At 39.0% G+C, this 21,613-nt stretch overlaps 1 protein-coding gene across 2 annotated transcripts in view; it reads right to left on the bottom strand.

Annotated features, from left to right (window-relative positions):
- The window catches only part of ELAPOR2 (endosome-lysosome associated apoptosis and autophagy regulator family member 2), a 182,602-nt gene that overhangs the window by 85,144 nt on the left and 75,845 nt on the right, over positions 1-21,613 (bottom strand). For both annotated transcript variants that reach the window (XM_054564617.1, XM_054564616.1), the window contains exon 2: positions 10,233-10,353. In XM_054564617.1, coding sequence (XP_054420592.1) covers positions 10,233-10,353 — 121 coding nt within the window. The remainder of the gene's footprint in view (positions 1-10,232; positions 10,354-21,613) is intronic.

Raw genomic sequence — 21,613 nt, 5'->3', positions numbered from 1 at the left:
AATTTTTCATTAAGACTTAAGGATAAAGTTGTAGGCCACAGAGATGTAAAGTTTAAGATCATATTTGTGAAGTTCTTTGACAGAGAAGGAAGAAAAATAATTTCACCTCTCATTTTACAAAAATGAAATCAAGACAGGAGACATGCAAAAGAGTACATTAATATCAGTTCTGGTTTGTTCTCTAACTTGTTTTTCACTGAAAGGAATATTTAGTGAAAGTGTTGCCTCTATGTCTCTGAAAACAAATTCTCACCTTTAATGTCCTCCCCAATGAATGGGTACGACTGTCTATCATTCCGTCAGATAGAACTGTATAATCATCACTGTGCTTCCTGGACAGCACTGATGAGCCAGAAGACGCCCCCCGCCTCTACTTAAAAAAAAAATTAACATACTCACTTAGTTTCTTGGCAGGAAAACTGATCATCAAATTCTAACTAAGGGAGTTTTTACCTTTAAAAATAATATAAATGTATTGTGGTTTCTTGCCTTCAATGCTGGATGGGAGAGGAGACCAATTCCAGTTCATAGGACATCAATGACAAAGGGTTTGCAGGAAAAAAAAATACAAGAATGAAGGTCGGGGGAAGGAAACTGGTCAGAGTATTTGATGAGGTCACCAGTGGGGGCAGAACAATACATCTGTGAAATTAGTTTTCTCTACTTCCAATTATGTCCTAACACTGATTCTTATCCTCCTGAACTCTTCCTCTTAGAAAGTGTCAGTCACCCTCTACTTCCTGGTAGTCTTTCTGCCCCTGATTCTGCAGTTTTCAGGGCTGAGTTCTCTCATCTCCCGATAAAATGCTTTTTTTCAGAGGAGCTCTCTCAAGCATAGCTCCCATCAAACACTACAACTGATGAAAAGCCTGATTTGGAGCTGTGCTTTTTAACAGTCTCAGTTGTCCCTGCCTTTCACCCACTGCTCGTGTGTTGCTGAGCAGATTTAACGTCAACACCCCGCACACCTGGAACTTGATGCCCTGAAATTCCAAACTAAGCCTATTGAGGACAACGCATTTCTGTCCTTTAACATATAAAATTAATTTTTACAAATCTGATTAGATCTCTGTGTTTCACATACAGAAAAGAGACCCTGAAGTCATTCTCTAATTTGCAGACACCAAAGGTATTCCATCAACAAATATCTCAGTGTTTGGGGCTTTCTTAGGAGTCATGACAGGGTTAGAACTCCTCTCCTCTTGGGAAGAACAAAATAGGACTCTATTTTAAACTAAGAATTTCTATAGTTGAAAAAATATCAATATCTTTCTAATACATGTTAAATAAAAAAGCATATTATGGATATCCAGCACCCATAACTTCCTAGGCACAGGAAAAAAAAACCCAAGAACTTCTCATTGTTTATGATGATATAACTATAAATGTCCCCTAAATTTTGAATGTTGGTCTCTTACCTTTCAGGAAAATATACACAATTAAGAATGAAATCTCCCAGACACTAAAAAGCTGAAGGAGTTCATCACAACCAAACCAATATTATAATGATAAAACCCCACGAACTTCTCATTGTTTATGATGACATAACTATAAATGTCCCCTAAATTTTGAATGTTGGTCTCTTACCTTTCAGGAAAATATACACAATTAAGAATGAAATCTCCCAGACACTAAAAAGCTGAAGGAGTTCATCACAACCAAACCAATATTATAATATTATATTATTATAATATAATTATAATATTATAAGAAGAAAAAATGCTAAAATATGAATAAGAAAATATCGCAAAGAAAAAAATTCTCACTGACAAAGGCAAACAAATTATAAAAGTAGTGGATCAACCAACACTAAAGCTAGTACAAAGGTTAAAAGGCAAAAGTAAGCAGATTATATGTAATTATAACAGTAAATTAAGAGATACACACAAACATACACAAACAAAAGAAGTAAAAAATAATGACAAAACATAGAGTGGTGGGTAAAAATGGTAGTAATTGTAGACTGTGCTCCACTTTAAGCAACCATCAACTTAAAATAGACTGCTATAAACACAGCTTGGTGTATATGAAGAACATGGTAACCACAAACCAAAACTATACAAGAGAGATACAAGAAAAAAAAATCCACACACAACACTACAGAAAGCCACCAACATACAAGAGGAGAGAGCAAGAGAATAAGAAAAAAAATAAAGAACTACAAAAATAATCAGAAAACAATAAATAAAATTGCAGTAACTACATAACTTTCAATAATTACTTTAAAAGTAATGGATTAAAGGCTCCAATCAAAAGACAAATAGGTAAAGATGATGTGGTACATATACACAATGGAATATGACTCAGCCATAACAAGGATGAAATTTTTTTTAATATTCTATTTATTTATTTATTTTTAGACAGAGGGAAAGAGAGGGAAAGAAACAACGTGTGATTGCCTCTCATGCGCACCTTACTGGGGACTTGGCCTGCAACCCAGGCACGTGCCCCAACTGGGAATCGGACCAGTGACCTTTTGGTTCACAGGCCAGTGCTCAATCCAGTGAGCCACGCCAGCCAGTACGCAAGGATGAAATCTTATCATTTGTGACAACATGGATAGACCTAGAGGGCATTATGCTAAGTGAAATAAGTCAGACAGAGAAAGACAAATACCATATGATTCTATTTATATTTGGAATCTAAAAAACAAAATAAACAAACAAGCAAAAAAAAAACAGACAAACTCATGACCCAGAGAACAAAATGATGGTTTCCAGATGAATTGGGGGTTGGAGGTCCGGATGAAAAAGGTGAAGAGATTTAGAAGCACAAATTGACAGTTACAAAGTAGTCCCAGGGACCTATAGTACAGCTTAGAGAATATGTCAATGTGGTAACTACATATGATGTCTGCCGAGTGCAAGACTTACCCAGGGGATCACTTCTTAAGTCACATAAATGTCTAACCACTATGCTGTACTCCTAAAACTAATATAATATTGCATGCCAACTGTAATTTTAACATTTTTATTTAAAAATAAACAAATTAGAAAAAAGGATAAAATCTACAAACATCAATAATCAATTAAAATGAACTACAAAGCAATATATCTGAGCCTTTAGACGACATGTTTTTAAAAATCCACTTACGCACTTGAGATATTAGTTTGGATAACATTTCTGTTGAGAAGTAAATGTTAGGGGAACACAGATGCCTCAAGAAGGGGACTAGCACTTGTTGAGCATACACTGCAGTGTATTCCAAAGAGGCAGAACACCACAGGGGCTAAGAACATGGACTCAGGGATGAGACTACCTGGTTTCAAATCCCCATTCTGACTCTGACCCATCTGTGTGAGGTAATAAAAGTGCCTATTTCACCAGTCTGTTGGGATGACTAAATGAATCTGAGCAAATACACGAAAGCATTTGCAGTCATGCCTTGCATATAGCAAGACGGCCTCTTATAATTTTTCATTATTATCATTAAGTTGTATTATTATATAATTATGATTCCGGGCACTGGAGATTGTATTAATCACCTTATTTAGGCCCCTCAGACACTGTGAATGGCTGTCTCCAGATCAAATCCTTGGTGTGACACACAGAAGCCTATGAGATTTGCCAGAATCTCTGTTCCCTCTCACATGCTTCCTGAAAGCCAGCCATTGCAGATCTCAGAGAGCACCCAAGAAAACCCAGTCCTGCCCCTAATATGCACCTCTTCCCAGATGTCCCATGCCTTCAGGGTTCACCTCAGAGATACTCAGAAAATTAACATGTATGACCCATTAAGTATGGCATTTAACCCCTGACTCAACTCAAGGTCATGACATGATTTTTCACATGAACCTCTCAGGGCACAGATAATTTTCCATGGTTGTTCAGTCTGAACTTCAAAAGTATTCCTGCCTCGCTGTGAGTATCTCTTGACTCCTTCTGAGCAGAAGTCATCCCTCCCTCTTGAGTGCTGGGGACTACTTTGTGTGGTATTGGGAATTACCAATTCCCAATGCACGAGCCAGCTCTTGAAAAAGAGCCTGTTAGTCCAGAAAGCTGGGAATGCTGAAGGCAGGCATAATCCGATGCTAACACAGAGGGTTCCCGTGGGAAATCTGGCCTAAAGAATGCGTTGTATCCACTGAAGTTTGCTCTGCTTTGTGCTGCCCTGATAAGGAAAAACCAGGTGTTTGACTTCACATCAGGGAGAAAATTCCTGAGCCCCAGAGTCATGCCTTAATGACTATCTGGCGTCAACATGTCTGACAGACCCTGATCTAAGACAGATCTCTGTGTTTCTTCAATTGTTATCTATAGCCTTTTGATGTAGATTGATAGGCTTTGTACGCATGCTATATACCCCTGCGCATATCGTTCTCAATGAAAGCCACTTCAGAGAAGGGCTCGGGGCATTCTCTCCACTAGAGGGAATCACCACCCCTTTCTCCTGGCAGACAAATTATGTCTGGAACAACAACTCATTTTTTCATCTGTGATGGCCAGGAGTACTCCACAGGATGGGGACTCCCACACCTGAGTAATTACCCCAGGTATTTATATCTGTCAGGCACTACACTATAAATAATTTATTTACCCATCTGCTCTCTTATTAGAATTAAAGGTCCTAGAAAAGTGGAATTTTTTTTCATTTATTTTTGGATTCCTATTGTCAAGAATATAGGAATCCTCAATAAATACGTGTTCAGTGAACAAATTAAAGCTCAATAAATAGCTGTGGACTAAATAACCTTCCCAAGACATACAAGTCAGTTACAGATCTGAAGTTTAATTCCAGGCGATACCAGACTGGACCACCAACTGTGGGAGGTCTTCAACTGGACCCCCATGCAGTGACGCTGCATCTGAGTCTTGTAGAGCAGAGAAACTGTATGAAAAGAATTAAACCATAGTATAAAAAACAACATGTTAAAATTTACTAAATTAGCTAGGCATGTGTGTTTAAATCCGTGTTTTCCAAAATAAGTACCTGCAAAAATTAGCTGAAGAGGTCCAACTACACATTGGATAAAAGCGTAGTATAATAAAATACATTTGGGCCTGGCCAGGCAGCTCAGGTGGTTAGGGCATTGTCCTGATAGACCCAGGTTGAGGGTTCCATCTCTGGTCAGGGCACATACAGGAATCAACCAATAAATACATAAATGGGTAAAAAAAAAACCACATCAGTGTTTCCATCTCTCTCTTCCTTTCTCTTTTCAAAATCAATAAATAAAAAATTTAAAATAAATAAATAAAATATACTTCGAAAATCTAGGTAAAACAAAATGCAGTTAATATAAAATGACTGTTCTATAAAAGTTTATTAAATTTCTCAGAGATTTTAATTTGAAAATGTGCACTGCATCCCTCCACGAAGAAAATACATTGTTCACTATTTTCCAAACTTACTGGTATTTTGCCACAGAAAACCTGACACACGTTTTGTGTTTGGAATTATTCCACAGGACAGACTTAAGAGTGTGACATTTGATTGCCATTCAGGGCCAATGTGCTCAAGTTGCCAACTGCATCTGCTACTGTACAAATCCTAACACAAATGAGACAAACTATGTACTGACTCCTGGGGAAAAGCCTACGTTTGCAAGAGTTATGATCCTAAGAATTATATTTTTAAGTATCCCACCCAAAAAGCTAAAACCAATGCTCTTTCCATGAGAATTCCTCCTCTTTAAATTCCAAACTAAAACCAAAAATCTATTGATTTAAACTATCACTCTTTACTCTCAGTCCTTAAGATGCATTGAATGTGGGTTAAAACAATAGATTTTAGAGAAACAATTAAAAAAGAAAAATAGCTTATTTAAGGTTTTTTCCTAATCTTAGTATCAAATTTTTTTGATCCAAGAAAAACAAACATGAGAAGTTCATATAAATATTGAAGTATAAGAATAAACAATGTCCACAAACTATGACTGATTTGATGCTGACATGGAATTCCAACTAACTACACATCCCCATTTAGAAAATGTGTTAAGATTGTACTTGAAGTAATAGACTGAGAAATGTTTAAAGGAGTCAGCCTGAGAAGATACATACTCCCAACAGGAAGAGATTATCTTCTGTTTATTTCCCCCTCAGTGTTCTAGATTTGTCTGCAAATATATAAGGAAATACAAAAAGGAATTCTCTCCCCACTCCTAGCAGTCAGCCTTTTATTTCTAAGGTTTGGTTTGAAACAAAACGTCTTTTTCTCTAGTGTGTGAGGGGAGCCGGGTGGTGGGAGACAGAAAGAGAAAGACAGGTGGAAGGAAAGGGGGAGAGAGAGAGAGGGAAGAGAAATAGGGGGAGAGAAAGAATTTCAGAATGATTACTGTTTTGATGACGTGAGAATGTCAAGGCGACCATAGCGGGTCAAGGAAAGACTTGAAAAACTCTTACGCAAGACGGAAGTGACCCAACACTGGAGAAGGGATGGAATTGCGACAGGGCTTATATCCCCTTGTTCCGGAAAAGGACAAGGAGCATTGCAGCTCAGGAAAGGCATGCTACTTGCTCACTGTGCCTGAGAGATCCCATGACTTCAAATGGCAGGTGAAGCCCACAGAAACCAGACTTAGGACCAGTGAAGTTCCTGGTAGGTAAGCCGGTAGCAGCACAGAGGAGAAAGATGGAGTTATCTCAGTGGCCGGCCCAGAGCAGCACTGTGTGTGAGACTGAGGAGCTCTGCACAGCAAAGGGGACAGGAGGACCATGGGAACCAGTGTCAGTTAATAAACAGAAGTCTCTATCCCATATCGTGAGCCTGTGGGCTTCGAACTCATATACACCCCAGGATCTAGCACAACAAAAACTGATACCTGACTTCTCATTAACTGTACTCAGAGTAGCCTTCAGCCAAATTTTATGACTTTTTTAAAATAAAGGTACAATATAAGTTGCTCACCAAGTTTCCAAAAAATATTCAAATGGCTGCATGAACATTCCTATAATTCCTTTCCTAAGGAAAGCCCTTCTCACTGCTTCTACCCAACTATATTTTGATGAATCTATAGCAATTCCAACTGAGGCCGAATTCTGGGTTTGACTTCATTGAGAGACATTAGAATCTGGCGAAGATATGTCCCATACAACCATTGCCCTAAATAGTTTTCACTTAAAGTTGCCACAATCCATTTTTTTAAATTTTCTTTTATATGGCCCAACTGCTGAGCCACATAACCACGGCGTAACTGCTGAGTCTAGCACAGTGAGGCCTCACCCACCAGCCAAGGAAGGTCTTGGCATCTCCCACATAATGGCTTTCATGTAGCATGCCATTCCCCAGCAACAAGACATCTACCTTCTTTTATCCTCAAAGCCCAAGAATTTCTAATATCTCCCCTTAAAGAGGTCTACCTACAGAGCTTTACGTCCCCACGTGGGACTCTAGGAGCTCCTCCGGTCGTCATCTTCCTGTGTTTATCTAACTCAGTGAGCAAGAGACAGGCTCTGGAATCAGACAGGTCTGTATTTAAATCTGAGCTCTGTCACGTTCCCACTGAGTTTTCTCATCAGTTACAGGGAAACACTGATAGTAGCTACCTGAGAGGAGTGTAGTGAGGGTACAGTAGGATAATGTTAGAAAGCTCTAGGCACAATGTTTAGCTCATTATCATTACATGAGAAATGGTAGCTACTATTAGCAGTAGAAATCTAAGCCACTGAAGAAATGTTCAGTTATTACTATAACTGCCTTCCAGCAGTACTTTAATGACTAGTAATGCGGTAAGTGCGGTGTTTAATGTTATGTATTAGCTGAGCTTCTGAGTTATTTAGATCTATTAAGTTTCTTATGAGTTTTAAAATAACTTGCCTTTACTATACAAAGAAAAAATCACTGATCAGAGGCCACGGCTTCCAGAGCAATATAAGTATACATGCAAAAACCCAGCATCCACAGGAGTAACGCCTGCTAGAGTGTGGTTGGTAGGGCAATAATATGGGTATAATAATTCATAGTTTTAATTTGAACATTTCACCTAAAAATGTCATATGGTGTACTTGAGTGTGATATTATTATGTTACAGAATTACATGCTTATGGTTTTGTAATAAAAGATTGTGTAATTAAAAAGAGGCATGATTTGTGCCAGATGCTATACTTGCAAATTCAGATATCAGACAAAATGCCAAGCTAAAAAATGGCCCATTTATCACATAAGTATGGTCATGTTTAGGGTTTAATTTTTAAAGTAAGCAGTATCATTTTTAAAGTAATAACTAATAGTGACTTGATTATTAGAGTTTTTAGAAAAAATCTTTGCTGGGCTGTCAGACTCATAATATCAACTATGGGAGATTACAGTAAATAATGAGCAAAGAATGTCCCTGGCAACATTCCAATAGAAATAATGTCTTTTCATGCACCAATTGTGTAACAGGTTTTTTAACACCTAGCCAATAAATTTAATCAGTGGTGTGCTGGTAAATGTTTAATAACCAGCTCCCAAGGGAATGGATTTGTAGTGTTTGCCAATTTCCATGGTGTAAAACACCCAACCATGACCCATTTCAAACTAACACCAGCTCTCAAAAGCCAGCACCAACACATCACCTAGTTATGGATAGTATTTATAATGGTTAGGTAGTTCACCTCATCGCGGTAATTTATTGTACATGGGAACCAAGGAACTGGCTCACAAGTAAAAGATAAATATAGATAAACATTATACAAATTTTCTAGGAAGGTGATCGAAGCAATTTTACAATGAGCTAATGCTATAGGTATGATTCACAACCCTTCCTCACAGGGCGGATCCTCTCTGCGCAAGTGGCTGCATACACCCTGGTCTTGCTTCTGCGCTGACCCCACTCTCCTCTTAGGAGCCTTGCAGCCTAAACTCTTCACATGGACAGGGGTTCTCAGGCCCTCTCTGTATTCATTTAATATCAGTCACCAGGAACTAATGGTTTTCTTCCCAAGACCACTGCATCTTCCCACTTCCCTTTTTTCACTAAACCCACCACCCATGCTCATACACCTCCAGCCAGGAACAGAGACACATTCTCTATGAACAGGAAGGAATGAACTATTATTTAACCACTTGCTTATTGGCTCTTTCATCTGGGAACAGAAGAACTAAGCTTTTAGGAATACCATTTGGAAGACTGTAGAAAAACCAAAATAACCCCTTTGTCTTACTTCCAGTTTTGAACTCCAGTCTACCCCTAGACTATTTGACTGCAAGAACCTGTGACTCACCAAGTCAAAGGATTGAAAAAGTAGAGCTTAAAAGTGAAAATAAATATAATGACATATTTCTCTGTTAAGTCATAATGTTGCACTTCCAACCTGCTTAATTGCTAAAAGACAAGCTATTGAATCTGAGAGTCATCAATTCTACAGTTTCTATGAGGCTCACACTAAAATGGTAAGTTACATTATTTCTATGGCTAAAAACAAGAAATCCATTGCTAGATGCAAGTGTTCTGTGGATAGATGTTGGTAAATGTATTTAATGCCAGTGAACCGCACACTTAAAAATGGTTAAGATGATAAATTTTTCATTACGTGTATTTTACCAAAAATTTTAAAACATTTTAGAAATTTAAATTAAAAACAGAAATCTATTAAAGAGATATTCTGCCACTCTACCCTCCAGAATTTCACATAAACAATATACCATAGCCCTACATCCTCACCAACAACTAAGTCAGAGAAAGACAACCATAATATGATTTCATTTATATGTGGAATCTAAAAAACAAAAAAATGAAAAACAAAACAAAACAGAAACAGAGTCATAGATACAGAGAACAAAGTGATGGTTGCCAGGAGGCAGGGTGTAGGAGGATGGGTGGAAAAGGTACAGAAAATTAAGAGGCACAAACTTTCGGTTATAAAATACGTAAGCTCCAGGGATGGAATGTACAACAGGCAATATGACCAATAATCTCGTAGTAACTTTGTATGGTGACAGATGGTTACCAGACAAATCGTGGTGATTACCTCATAAGGTGTGTAAGTGTAGAATTACTATATTGTGCACCCGAAACTAATACAGTATGGTATGTCAACCGTACTTTAATTTAAAAAAGTAGAAAAAGACAGTACACTGGATTTTTTAAATAAATAAGTAAATAAAACACCCTTTAATACTTCCTGTGTCTCATTACAGATTCCAGACGTAGGGGCACAGAGTGCTAAAAAGGATGTCTTAGCCCAGCTAGCATTAATGCTACATGTTCATTTTTTCAAAGGTCTTATATCCATTATAATGAACTTCATGAGCTAACATGAAGGGGGGATGGTTTAATCAGGAAAACGAATGGTCAAAAAGTCAGACATACTGCATTCTTTGCCTCTCACTGGGTCAGGCAGGCCAGAGCAGTCCACTGCAGAGTTCGGAATGGCAACTCTCCACCTGGAGCCGCTGCTGTCACATTCTGTATATTCAAAGTGGTAATCTTTCTGCAAACAATTACAAAAACAAGCCTTTGTTAGAGCCAATTTTAAAGGGACAGCTGTGCTTTCTCCATCGCCCTGCCTACAAGCCTGATTCCAAACTTTATTCCCTGCTTGACTCTCCTTCTTCCCCCATTGGAGCCACACCAAGCAGTTTCTTGTCTAAAATGCATCCTGCCAGGCACTGAGTAGGCACCCAGAATATGATGAAGGGACAGGACAGTCCATGCTTTCAAATGTGTCCATTAACCTTTAGTCTCACCTACCCCAAAAAGGCTACAGCACATTTCCCTATTTCCTTTGCAGACTCTTGGAGCTCTAAATAATTGGTAGATAGGAAATAAGAGCAAAATAATACTAGGAAATTGAATGCTGTCACTGTCCCAAGTTTTTCAAAGAAAAAAATAAAAGGACCATTCCCATCGATCTAATTCTCACTTTGTTTAAAATTTAACAGAGGTGTAATAATTAATCACCCAAATGTTAGTAAAGACTACCGGTGTTTTAAGCAGCTCCCTAGGCTCGATACACATGCACCACAGCAGGCTGCCATCAATCACAGACTATGAAAGAGACATTCGTAACAATTATCAGATTAAGACCAACCCACTCGTCTCTGGCCTTTGATTGCTCTGAAATTTTCACAGTATCTTCCATTGGTCAGAGAACAGTACAGACAAGATGCCAGAAGTTAGAGAAACAAGCACAAAATGCCATTGGAGCACTGGAAGAATGAGAGAAGTTCTAAGCCCTCCCCAAAATATTTTCAGTTCAATATCCTATTTATTCAGTTTAGTATCTTGGATGGTGTTATTCTGCTTCATCCAGTCCATTTGCCTTCCTCACTGTATCAATGACAGGGGAGAACAGAAATGTCAAGTCTCATCATCATTCAGAAAATCAGGTGTGGGAAGAAAGAAGGTATCTGGTTGTGTGCATCTGTCCACAGGCCAAGAATATCAGTTAAGAAATGGGTTCTGAAATCAGAAAGGTCTGGGTCTGAATTCACATCCCATTCCTCCGAATTCAACCTATATGATACTGGGCAAGTCACTTACTTCTCAAAGCATTTGTTTTTTTCATTAGTAAAATTAGAATAATATTTACTATCCTCTATGGTTGTTGTGGAAATTAGTTGAGATAATGCATGTAAAATGTCAGGCATGTTAGGCTGCACTGAGTTAGCATTTGATTAAGGGTAGAATTACTATCCTTATAATACGGACAGAGAGGATGATATAGGGAAAGGAGCTAGTTAGTGGTGATATGATAAGGCACAAACCACCTGGGTTTCTGTTTCCCCTGCTTCAATTTCTACATATACATAAAATAAAATGAAAAGGGACAGTAAATTAAAGAAGGTGGAATTATCAGGCTCAAAGCAAAGGTCTTTATGCTGCACTCATACCCTCCCCCAGAAATAAACTTTAATATATCCTTCAGCCAATCATCTCTGAGTATTACTGTTTCCACTCAAATTTTTGACAAAACTTGGCAAGAGATAATTTGAGATTATGTCTTTTGATAAGTGCCTGGATCTCAACTATGCTTTACTGTCAGTTAAAAGCAAATATACCTACCTAAAACAATCAATAAAAGCAGCCAAATGGGAAAGGCTTTCAAGAGGGAAGGAGGGAGCAGGAGGGGAAGAAGGGAGGCCAGGAAGGAAGGGAGGGAGGAAAACAATACAAGTTCACTGCATTTGACTACATGCAAATACTGAACACAAAAGTCATCAAAAGTCATAAACTGAAGTCAAAAATAAACAACAAACTGGTAAAGAATAACATAAAATTTAGTTAAGAATACTGGGTTTCTAGAAATCAGTAAGGTAAAGGACAAATAATTATATGGAAATACAAAGAATGCAAGTGATTCATTAAAGGACAATACAAATGGTCAGGGAATATACCAAAAAAAGTCAAACCTTGTTGAAGAAATACAAATAGTAATTTTCATCAGGTTGGTACAACATTTAAAATACTTTTTTAAAATTCTCTAAGGTAGCAATGCAGTAAAATGAGCACTTGTGTGCTTCCAATGAGAGAGTAAAGTGGTACAGGCTTTCTGGAGAGAAGTCTGTCGATGTGAATCAAGAGCTTTAAAGAATTCAAAATTTTGAACCCAAAAACTCACTTCCAGCATCTAATTTGGGGGCTTGGGGGCGACGATGCTTAATGTGGTCAGTGATTCATGTCAAAACTGCTCATCATAACTTCGGAATAGTTAGGGAGAGCACACTTAATAGTTGAGCATTAAGGAGTCTTAAATTTACATTATTTATCTGGTATTTTTCATATGTACTTACAACACAGAATACTTATGACAATTATGTGAAGAAGAGCTGTTCATATAATTTCCACTGTTCAACTGAAACTCGCATTGCATAGTAATTTACCCAAAGATACCCAGCTAGTAAGGAAGAAGCAGAGCTGAGAGTAGAAGTCAAGTCTTCTGTTTGTTTACAAGCATTTTCAACTTATATAATACCATCATGCTTAAAATAAAAGGTGAGCGTTTTAAAATAGGAATGGTAAAATTCGTAATATAAAAGCCTGATAGCCACAGAAATTTAACAGTAATCATAAAGCCATCTCATGTTCTAAGAGAATACAAGAGTAGGGGAATACAGATAATACAGATAAGAATACAGGTAGGGGAAATGATTTGATTCTTCTCCATATCTGTATTAGGTTTCTGTAGCTGCGGCAACTAATTACCACACCTTTAGCCACTTAAGACAATAAAAGTTTATCTTTTCACACTTCTGTACTCAAGGAGTCCAAATTCAGTATCACTGGGCCAAAATCAAGGTGTCAGCCAGGCTGCACTCCCTCCCGGGGCTGAAGGGTGAATATGCTCCTTGCCCCCTCCCGCTTCTGGCAGCTGCGGGCATTTACTGGCTTATGGATGCTTCGCTCTGTTCTCTGCCTCTGTGGTCATGCTGCTTTCTCTTCTGTCTTATTTCCCTCTGCCTCATTCTTATAAGGACATTTGTGTTTGGAGTTAGGGCTCATTTATATGATAAAGAATAATTTCTCCATCTCATGATCCTTAACTTAGTCACATCTTCAAAGTCTTTTTTATTTTTCCATAAAAGATAACAATTAGGTTTTAGGGATGAGGACATGCATATCATTTTGAGGGAAGGGCATTATTCAGCCTATCACAGTCCACGTTCTGGACCCCAAGATTCATGTTCTTCCCACATTCAAAATACATATACCATATCCCAGTGTCCTCTAAGTCTTAACCCGTTCAGCATCAACTCAAAATCCAAAACCTCATCTACATCTCATCAGCTTAAAAGCCCCAAATCTAATCATCTAAATCAGATATGGGAAAGATTCTGTTTATCACCCACACTGAGGCAAAATTTCTCTCCATTTGTGGGCCTGTGTTATCTGCTTCCAAAATACAATGGTTTTTGCCCTGGTTGGTGTGGCTCAGTCGATTGAGTGCCAGTCTGAGAACCAAAGGGTCCGCAGGTTTGATTCCCAGCCAGGGCACATGCCTGAGTTGCAGGCCATGCCCCCAGTAGAAGGAGTGTGAGAGGCAACCACACACTGATGCTTCCCTCTTTCTCCCTCCCTTTCTCTAAAAATAAATAAATAAAATCTTTTAAAATAATAATTAAAATATTTTAAAAAATACAATGGTTTTAGACATTCTTAACAATATAGGCTTGTTCTACTGTACTCCTCACTTTTTCCTGAGTCCTCACTGACAGAGTCTTTAGCATCTGTATTTCTACCAACAGTCTGTTCTATCCAGACTTTTTCTATTATGTGTTTTCAAATTCTTCCACCTTCTGTTCCTTAACCAATTCCAAAGCCACTTTCACTTTTAGGTATTTGTTACAGTAATTCCCCACTTCCAGGTTGTAAAATCTGTATTAGTTTTCCTATGGCTGTTGTAATAAATTACCACAAACTTAGCATCTTAAAACAACAGAAATGTATTCTTGCACAATCCTGGAGACCAGAAGTCCAAAGTCAGTATCACTGAGGTATGAGCCAGCCCATGCTTCCTCTGGAGGCTCTAGAGGAGAATCCATTCCTTGTCTCTCCCAGCTTCTGGAGGCTACCAGCATTTGTTGGCTTATGGTCGTGTCAGTCCACTCTCTGCGTCTGTAAACATACTGCCTTCTTTCTCCTCGTCTTGTGACTGCATTTAGGGGCCACCCAGATAATCTCCCATCTCAAGCTCCTTATTCATGTCTTCAAAGCCCTGTTTGGTTTAGTAAAGCAACATTCACAGGTTCCAGAAATTAGAACTGGAATATTTGGAGGGGGAGAGACCTATCACAATCTGCTATTGTAGAATAGCCTTGACCATCCATGCACTTGCATAATTTCTCTTGTTCCCAGTTATTTGTATTAGGAAGTCTTTCCTGTTTCCATATCCCACTGGGAAGATCCTGGCCCTCATATGTAAAATTCAGATGTTAACATTCTTGCAAAATAATGATGCTGAGAAGTCTGGCATGAACTTCAAATGAAGCAAGGCCTCTGAATAAAATAGTAAACTCAAGAAATCTCTTCACCACTGCCTCTGTGATATTCAGGTTACCAGTTATGAGGTGAGAACAATGACAGGAACATACAAAAAGTATAGTATTGTGTTTTTTGAATTAATGATGGATGTTATATGCCAATTAATTTTCCTAAGAGTCTTCATCCTATCTGCCTCTTCTAGATTACGCTGAGTTCTAAAGGGCCATATATGTTGTTAAGTTACAAAATTCTTAGGATTTCAGTAGGAATTTTTAATGTGTTTATTTATCATTATAAAATACTTAAATTCAAAACTATTTCATGCATGAAGCTGTACTTGGGGTCAGAGATTTAAGACGTAGACCAAGCCAGTTAGGTTTTATTTTAAATTATATAATAGGCTATTTCATTTGGGCTGGTAACAAATAAATTTTTTTAATCTGTTTCTGAAAGCAACCCTTAAGTCCATGACAAAAATTTAAGAAATAGTATGCTACAATAAAATAACTAAACATAAAATATATGCACCAAAAATATTCTGAGTGGCATTAAAGGTACTGAATAGAGACAATTACAGCATGTAAATTTTCATATTTACAGATAACACCCCAAAATTCTAGCCACAGACCCAAGTAAACATAGAGCCCTTAAACTGGTCCCTTGAAAATGAGAATTTTCTGGGTGGTGAGAAACAATTAAAAAGAAAAGGTAATAAATTTTTCTAATACAAATATAAAATTAATATATTTCAAAGATTTTATTTGTCATTAATTAGTAAGTCAGTCAGTAAGAAGATATCACAAGTTCAAAGGGGATTTCAAAGAACACACATAAGCGGACAATCCAGAAAGTGAAATGAATTAACTTAGAGATGCAGAACTGGTAAATATCCAGAGCAGAATGATCAATGGTATTCCAAAGGATAACATGACTTTTCATTTCTATGGACAAGAAGCATTTGGATTCTTACTGGTTTCTTACAACTCACAATTTTGTAAAATAGTTCAAAGATAAGGAAAGATGCAAGCCCCTATAGAAACTGAAAATTCAGAGAGGAGCACTAAACAGGACACCCAGTAACCTTTCCGGCCTATTTCAATGTGTTTCATATTTTTCCTGACAAGGGAGGAAATTCCTGACAATTTTTCCTGCATTTCAGGGCTCCTGACAGTTTACCACCAAACATAACTGATGTGAGTCAGAGCACACTCTAAGTTACAAAATATCCACTCACAAGCCACACTCTCCAAACTATAAACTGGAGGAATGGTTGGCCCTACCTCACTCAAACCGTGGCAGTTACTAAGACACATCCGCAAATCACAGAAAGCTGGGGCATAAAGTCACTGCCCCAAGTCACAAAATGATGGAATTCCCTGAAAACTTTACACTGTAAATATGTGGGAACCAGGAAACAACTCAAGGAATAATAGAGAATAATGACTCCTCATTATTACCTAACACCTACGGAAGACGACCGCTCAAGAGAAATCAGGGTACATGGCACACAAATACACACACTCTCGTGCTTACAGGCTAACCAATAAAGGTATAGGCACAAACTCTCAAGTAACAGAAACTCAAATTGTTATCTCATGCCTAAAACACAAAATGTCAGGATACACCCAAATAAATATTGGATGCCCACAGTACCCCTGACAAAAACCTCCTTAACCACCCTTTAGTCAGGCTCCTCCAAACTCTCTTCCCAATGAATCCTTGACTTTTGGCTTCCTTGTTCATCCTGGCGTCACCCAGTTTTAGCAAGAATCCTGTCACATCGGTTTAGCAGAATTCCCACTTAGCCCTGATGTTTCCTATAGTAAATTTCCATCCACTGACCTTCACCCTGCTCCTTGCCCATAAATCTCCACTTGTCTATGCTATATAGTAACTGAGCCAAGTTCTATAATGAGATCTCTTTTTCCCTGTCGCAATAGTTCCTGAATAAAATCTGTTTTTACCACTTGAACTACTGACCAGCTCTGGTCTTCTCTGAAACCCCTAAACACAAAGGTCATTTACCCTGTGAAAGACTTGGTACTCACAGAAAACCTCAGGTGTCATCTCCCAGTTATGACAATTGTGTTGGTTTTACTACATATAGACTAGAAATGTTTCAAATAAATTGTATATATAAAAATAATATGCATAGATAGATATCCTGACATTATACTGACAATACACATATAACTTTTATATACTGACATTTATATATTATATATAATGATTTATGCATATAACAGCATATTTTTATATATTAAAATTCATTCTTTACTATGTGGCACTTAATTATTAAACAAGCACTATGGCCTAAGTACGATGGAGGAAATTTAAAATAAATACAACACATAGTCCCTGCACTCAGTAAGTTTATGATTTTGTTGCAGTAGATAGGACACAAACACATGACATACATAGAATTTTATAAGGAACTATAAAGATAAAGGGCTCCAATGTAAAACAGTGTTATCACAATTCACAAGTCAGTGTGTAAGTAAAAGCTATCTGGGGGAAATTACCAGTAAAAATCCCTTAAACTCTCCCATAAAGTACAATGTTGTGCCACTTCTCAATAGACTCGTCACAGCCAATTTTTCATTAAGCCCTCTATCAGATACTAATTACTTAGCACCCAAATGGCTTGCATTTTAGAGACCATGTTTCCTAGCAAAGTAAGGTAAAATGTGCATGATGTGATCACCTAAGATTATGATTTCAGAGCCAGGAGAATTGCTGTGAGCTAGAACTGCCCTGAAAGAAAGGCACTGTTTTTAATTGTTCTAGTGCTTTACCAGTTCCTTGTGGCAGGTTTGACAGGGTGCAATAAACAATGAGATAAAGCCTGGAGATCATGTGCCCAAAGATACTCAGTGAAATCTATCAGCCTAAGGATGGATTGAGAGGTGAGTGAGTAAGCGAGCTAACGAAAAAACAAACGAACAAAGCTGCCTGGTCTTCTGTACCCTGAGACTTGTTCACATTAGTGGCCCACCAATGAAAAAATCAGCTCCCTGGTGCTCCCTGCTTATCCTCTTCAGTCAATTAAGAGTTGACCAGAGTTCATTAGAAAGAGCCAGTAAATGACCACAAGTTCTTGTACAGAATCAAAAACAGCACAGGTGGGAGAAGACCTCTGGCCTCAGTAAAGAAAAATTTGCTGATATCCAAGAGAACACACAAAGAGGGAAGGGGCAAAAAGAAGCCAATGTAATTTCTTTCCTTTATATAAGGCTCTTTCTCTCTGAATATTTATGTGAAATGTTGAGAACAGCATAGCCTTGTATATGAGGAGACTGCAATTCCTCTGGGGAAAAGGTCCTCAGATTTTAATGCTCAGCAAAGTGCTGGCACCCTTCTTTGAGAAGGCGAGACAGCAAGCAGGAAGAAGGCAGAGGGCCCGAGACTGTAGTGCACAGCACAAATGTTTCAACTCTAATTCCAGCGAGTGAGTGTACTCATCCTACTATGTGGGAAGGTCAAAAGCATGAGAATAGTTAATGCAGGCACATATGCAACTTACAATAAAAACTTCCTTAGCCTACATTATCAAGCACATGAGCACAGTACCCTGTGCAGAAATATTTATATTCTGATTTTTCTTTTATAAAAGGAACCCGAAGTTACCATGGGAACCTAGAGCTAAGTAATATGTATCTGATCTATTTATGACATAGCCTTTTCTCTTTTCATTTGTAGACACTGCTGCTTTTTAGAAATGATTTTGAAAAAATTCATGTTTTAAACCTGAGTTCCGTGTCTGTCTTCATAAACAATGTCACAGAGGTACTCGATCCCATTTGTAATTCGGTTTACATGTTCACTGAGCCCCTCCCACGTGCCACCGTGCACATGCTGGGGATACCACAGGGAACAAAAGAGCCCTGCTCTCGTGGGGCTTACATTTCAGTGGGGATGAAAGTGCACAGCGTTTCTTGGACAGACCCAGCTGGGACCATTCCTCTTCTGTGCCACTCAACACAGGTTTGTGAAGGGGCAGGCAATGAGCCAGGAACAACAGACCTGGATCCCAGTCCCTCCTCTGCCCGGGCTAAACCGAAGACCCTGAGCAACTCAGCTAATTCTCTGCATCTCAGGTTCCTCTTACTCTTTAAAAGAAACTCTGTGCTTGTGGTATATAGATAGACTGTGTCTCATATTTTCATTGTCCTTGATTAAGGGAAACCAGCCACCTCCGGCACTGTCATGCACTGTCAGAGAACATTTCAAAAAAGAGCACTCTAGAAAAAGTCTACCCATGAAGAAAGGAAAGTGATTTTTCTCAAGAGACCTTCTGTTAGACAATCTACAATAATATTAACATTAGAAATATTAATTTGAAAACCCTCATAGAACACATCTCTAAACACATGCAATCATTACTTTATTATCTAATAACATTTAAACTTGCTGAATTAAGTATGTTTATCTCTGCTTTCTGCAAATCTGCAAAAGAGTGGAGTTTCTAAAGGGAGTAGAGAGTAAAGGAATAAAAATACTATAAGATGAAAAAAACAAAGTAGAAATGAAAATGGTAATAGATGCAGGTGTCAACAATTTGAGGGGGGGTAGAAAGCACAGGGGAGCTTTACTGACTTATCAAAGTGAGAAAATCTGAGCTGTGAAGACCACATATATAGATGATAATAAGACAGCTGCTTTGAGCTGCAGAAACTCTCAGAAATGAAGGTCCCAGATATCTCAGAAAGCAAACAAAAACTCCAAACAGAGATTAGTTGAAAATGTGTTTGAGAATGTAGACCCCTCCACATTCCCTTCCACATCAGGGTAAGTGACAAGAATTATTTTCTCTAGTAAAATAGAAACAGGGACGTTACAGATTCAGGGAGATTAAGTGCAACAAATGGAACGAGAGGACTTTTACTGAAAGCAGAGGACATGGAAGCAGCTAGGTCCTGAATAATGAAGTCCACCTCGGGGACACTTCCATATCCAGCCTGACACCAAAGCCCAGCTAACCCCAGCACCGCTGCCCTTTCCACTTAGCCCACGGCCCCCACAGCCTGGCAGAGCCACTTCCTGCTCTCCCAAAGGGGACCTCAGGGGATGTCACACCTCATATAGGACTGCTACCCACATCCTTGCAGCTGAATTCTTACATCCGCCTGCCCTAGAATTGAGATTAGCTGTAATGTAAACTTCATCCACAATACGATAATTATTGTTATCAATAACAACACTAACACCCTGACCAGGTAGCTCAGTTGATTAGAGTATCATCCCAAAACACCAAGGTTGCAGGCTTGATCTCCGCACGTACAAGGAGCAAAGAATGCATAAATAAGCGGAACAAATTGATGTTTGTCTGTCTTTCCCCTTTCTTTCTCTAAAATCAATAAATGACATTTTAAAATAACACTAACAACATTTGCAGACCCCTGTAAGCTTCCCAAAGTAATTTTCAAAACATTATCCTACTTGAACTGACCCACAGCATAGCCCTGCATAGTAGGCAAGTGTCTTCCCTCCATCCTCACGGCCACTGCCCTATTTTAATCACCATCTTCTGCAGCCGGATGACGGCCACCAACAGCCTAACTGGTGAGCCTCTCCTGCTCTTGCCCACACCTGCGATACTGCCGCCAGCTGTAATTACGTCATCCGTCTCAAGACCCTGTAGCAACACCCAGCTGACCTGAGGATAAAGTCCGTAATCTTAGCAGAGCAAAAAGGCCTTTCTTGATTCATTCTCCATCTGCTTCTCCGAGTGTTATTTCTCAACCTCCTCATGTAACAACTATTAAAACAATATTGCTATACTCTTCCCCGGCCCCAGGCCCTGACTTACTCTCTGCCTGGAAGCTATCTCTGCCAATAACTTGTAATGAGGAAATCGGTGTAATAGTGAAGCACTATGTAGCGGGTTCTCCTCAGGCCAGCCCTGAGTTTGGCAGGACGAGAGTGGAAATTGAGGTGCCCCGTCCTCTTCTATACTTTGCTAAACAGCCTCCTCACACATACGAGGTGGCGCCAGCTGCACCTCCAAGGTCTGCCAGTGCCCCGCCCACAATCACACAGGCTACAGTCAGGAGGGTGGACCTGGGAAAAGCCCAGGAAGGCCCAGGAAGCAGACCTGGACCTTTTAAGAATGTAGCTCCAAAGCCATGTTATCTAGAGTGCGGTATAAAGGGGTGTGCGGGAAGGGGACATGACACCCAGGTGGGCACATCTCCTTGGCCCACAAAGTGCAAGGCGGGAGGAAGAACACGGCTGGAGAAGAGCCAGAGAGGGGTCCTCCACAGCTGAGACCGAGGCAGGGGCCCCCCCTGCCTGGTGTGAAGGTGGTACTGACCTGTATTATATAAAAACATCCAAACTAAAGTACAGCAAAAAGATATTTACCACTTCATAAGAGAACTTCCTGTGAGAAGGTAGAAGATAACACGGAAGAGAACATCTGGAACTTAAGTGCTGAACAAGTGGCAGACACAAGGACTCTGCTACAAAGTGGACAAAGAAAAGTGGGAATCATCCAATGGGAGGAAGAGAACAAGAATTCTGCTGACAACACACTTTGCTGACTCCACAGTTTGGCTCAGGAAAGGGCAAACTCTGCATCTAAATCCAGCTAAGTCGCTGGCAGAGTTCAGACAGAGAAGATTTACAAAAGTACAATTTAAATTCAAAAGCTAATAACTGTCAAATCTGCCACTTCAAAGTGAGCTCTACTGAGTGTCTATGGAAATAGCATAGGTGATAAGTGGCTCTGAAGATTTTTACATCCAAATCATCTGTTTGTTTGTTAGATC

The sequence above is a fragment of the Pteronotus mesoamericanus genome, unplaced genomic scaffold (genome assembly GCF_021234165.1).
Source record: "Pteronotus mesoamericanus isolate MK-2021 breed Mesoamerican mustached bat unplaced genomic scaffold, CSHL_Meso_final scaffold_85, whole genome shotgun sequence".
NCBI lineage: Eukaryota > Metazoa > Chordata > Mammalia > Chiroptera > Mormoopidae > Pteronotus > Pteronotus mesoamericanus.
Note: the sequence above shows the minus strand (reverse complement) of the source record. Positions and strands in the feature narration are given on the sequence as shown.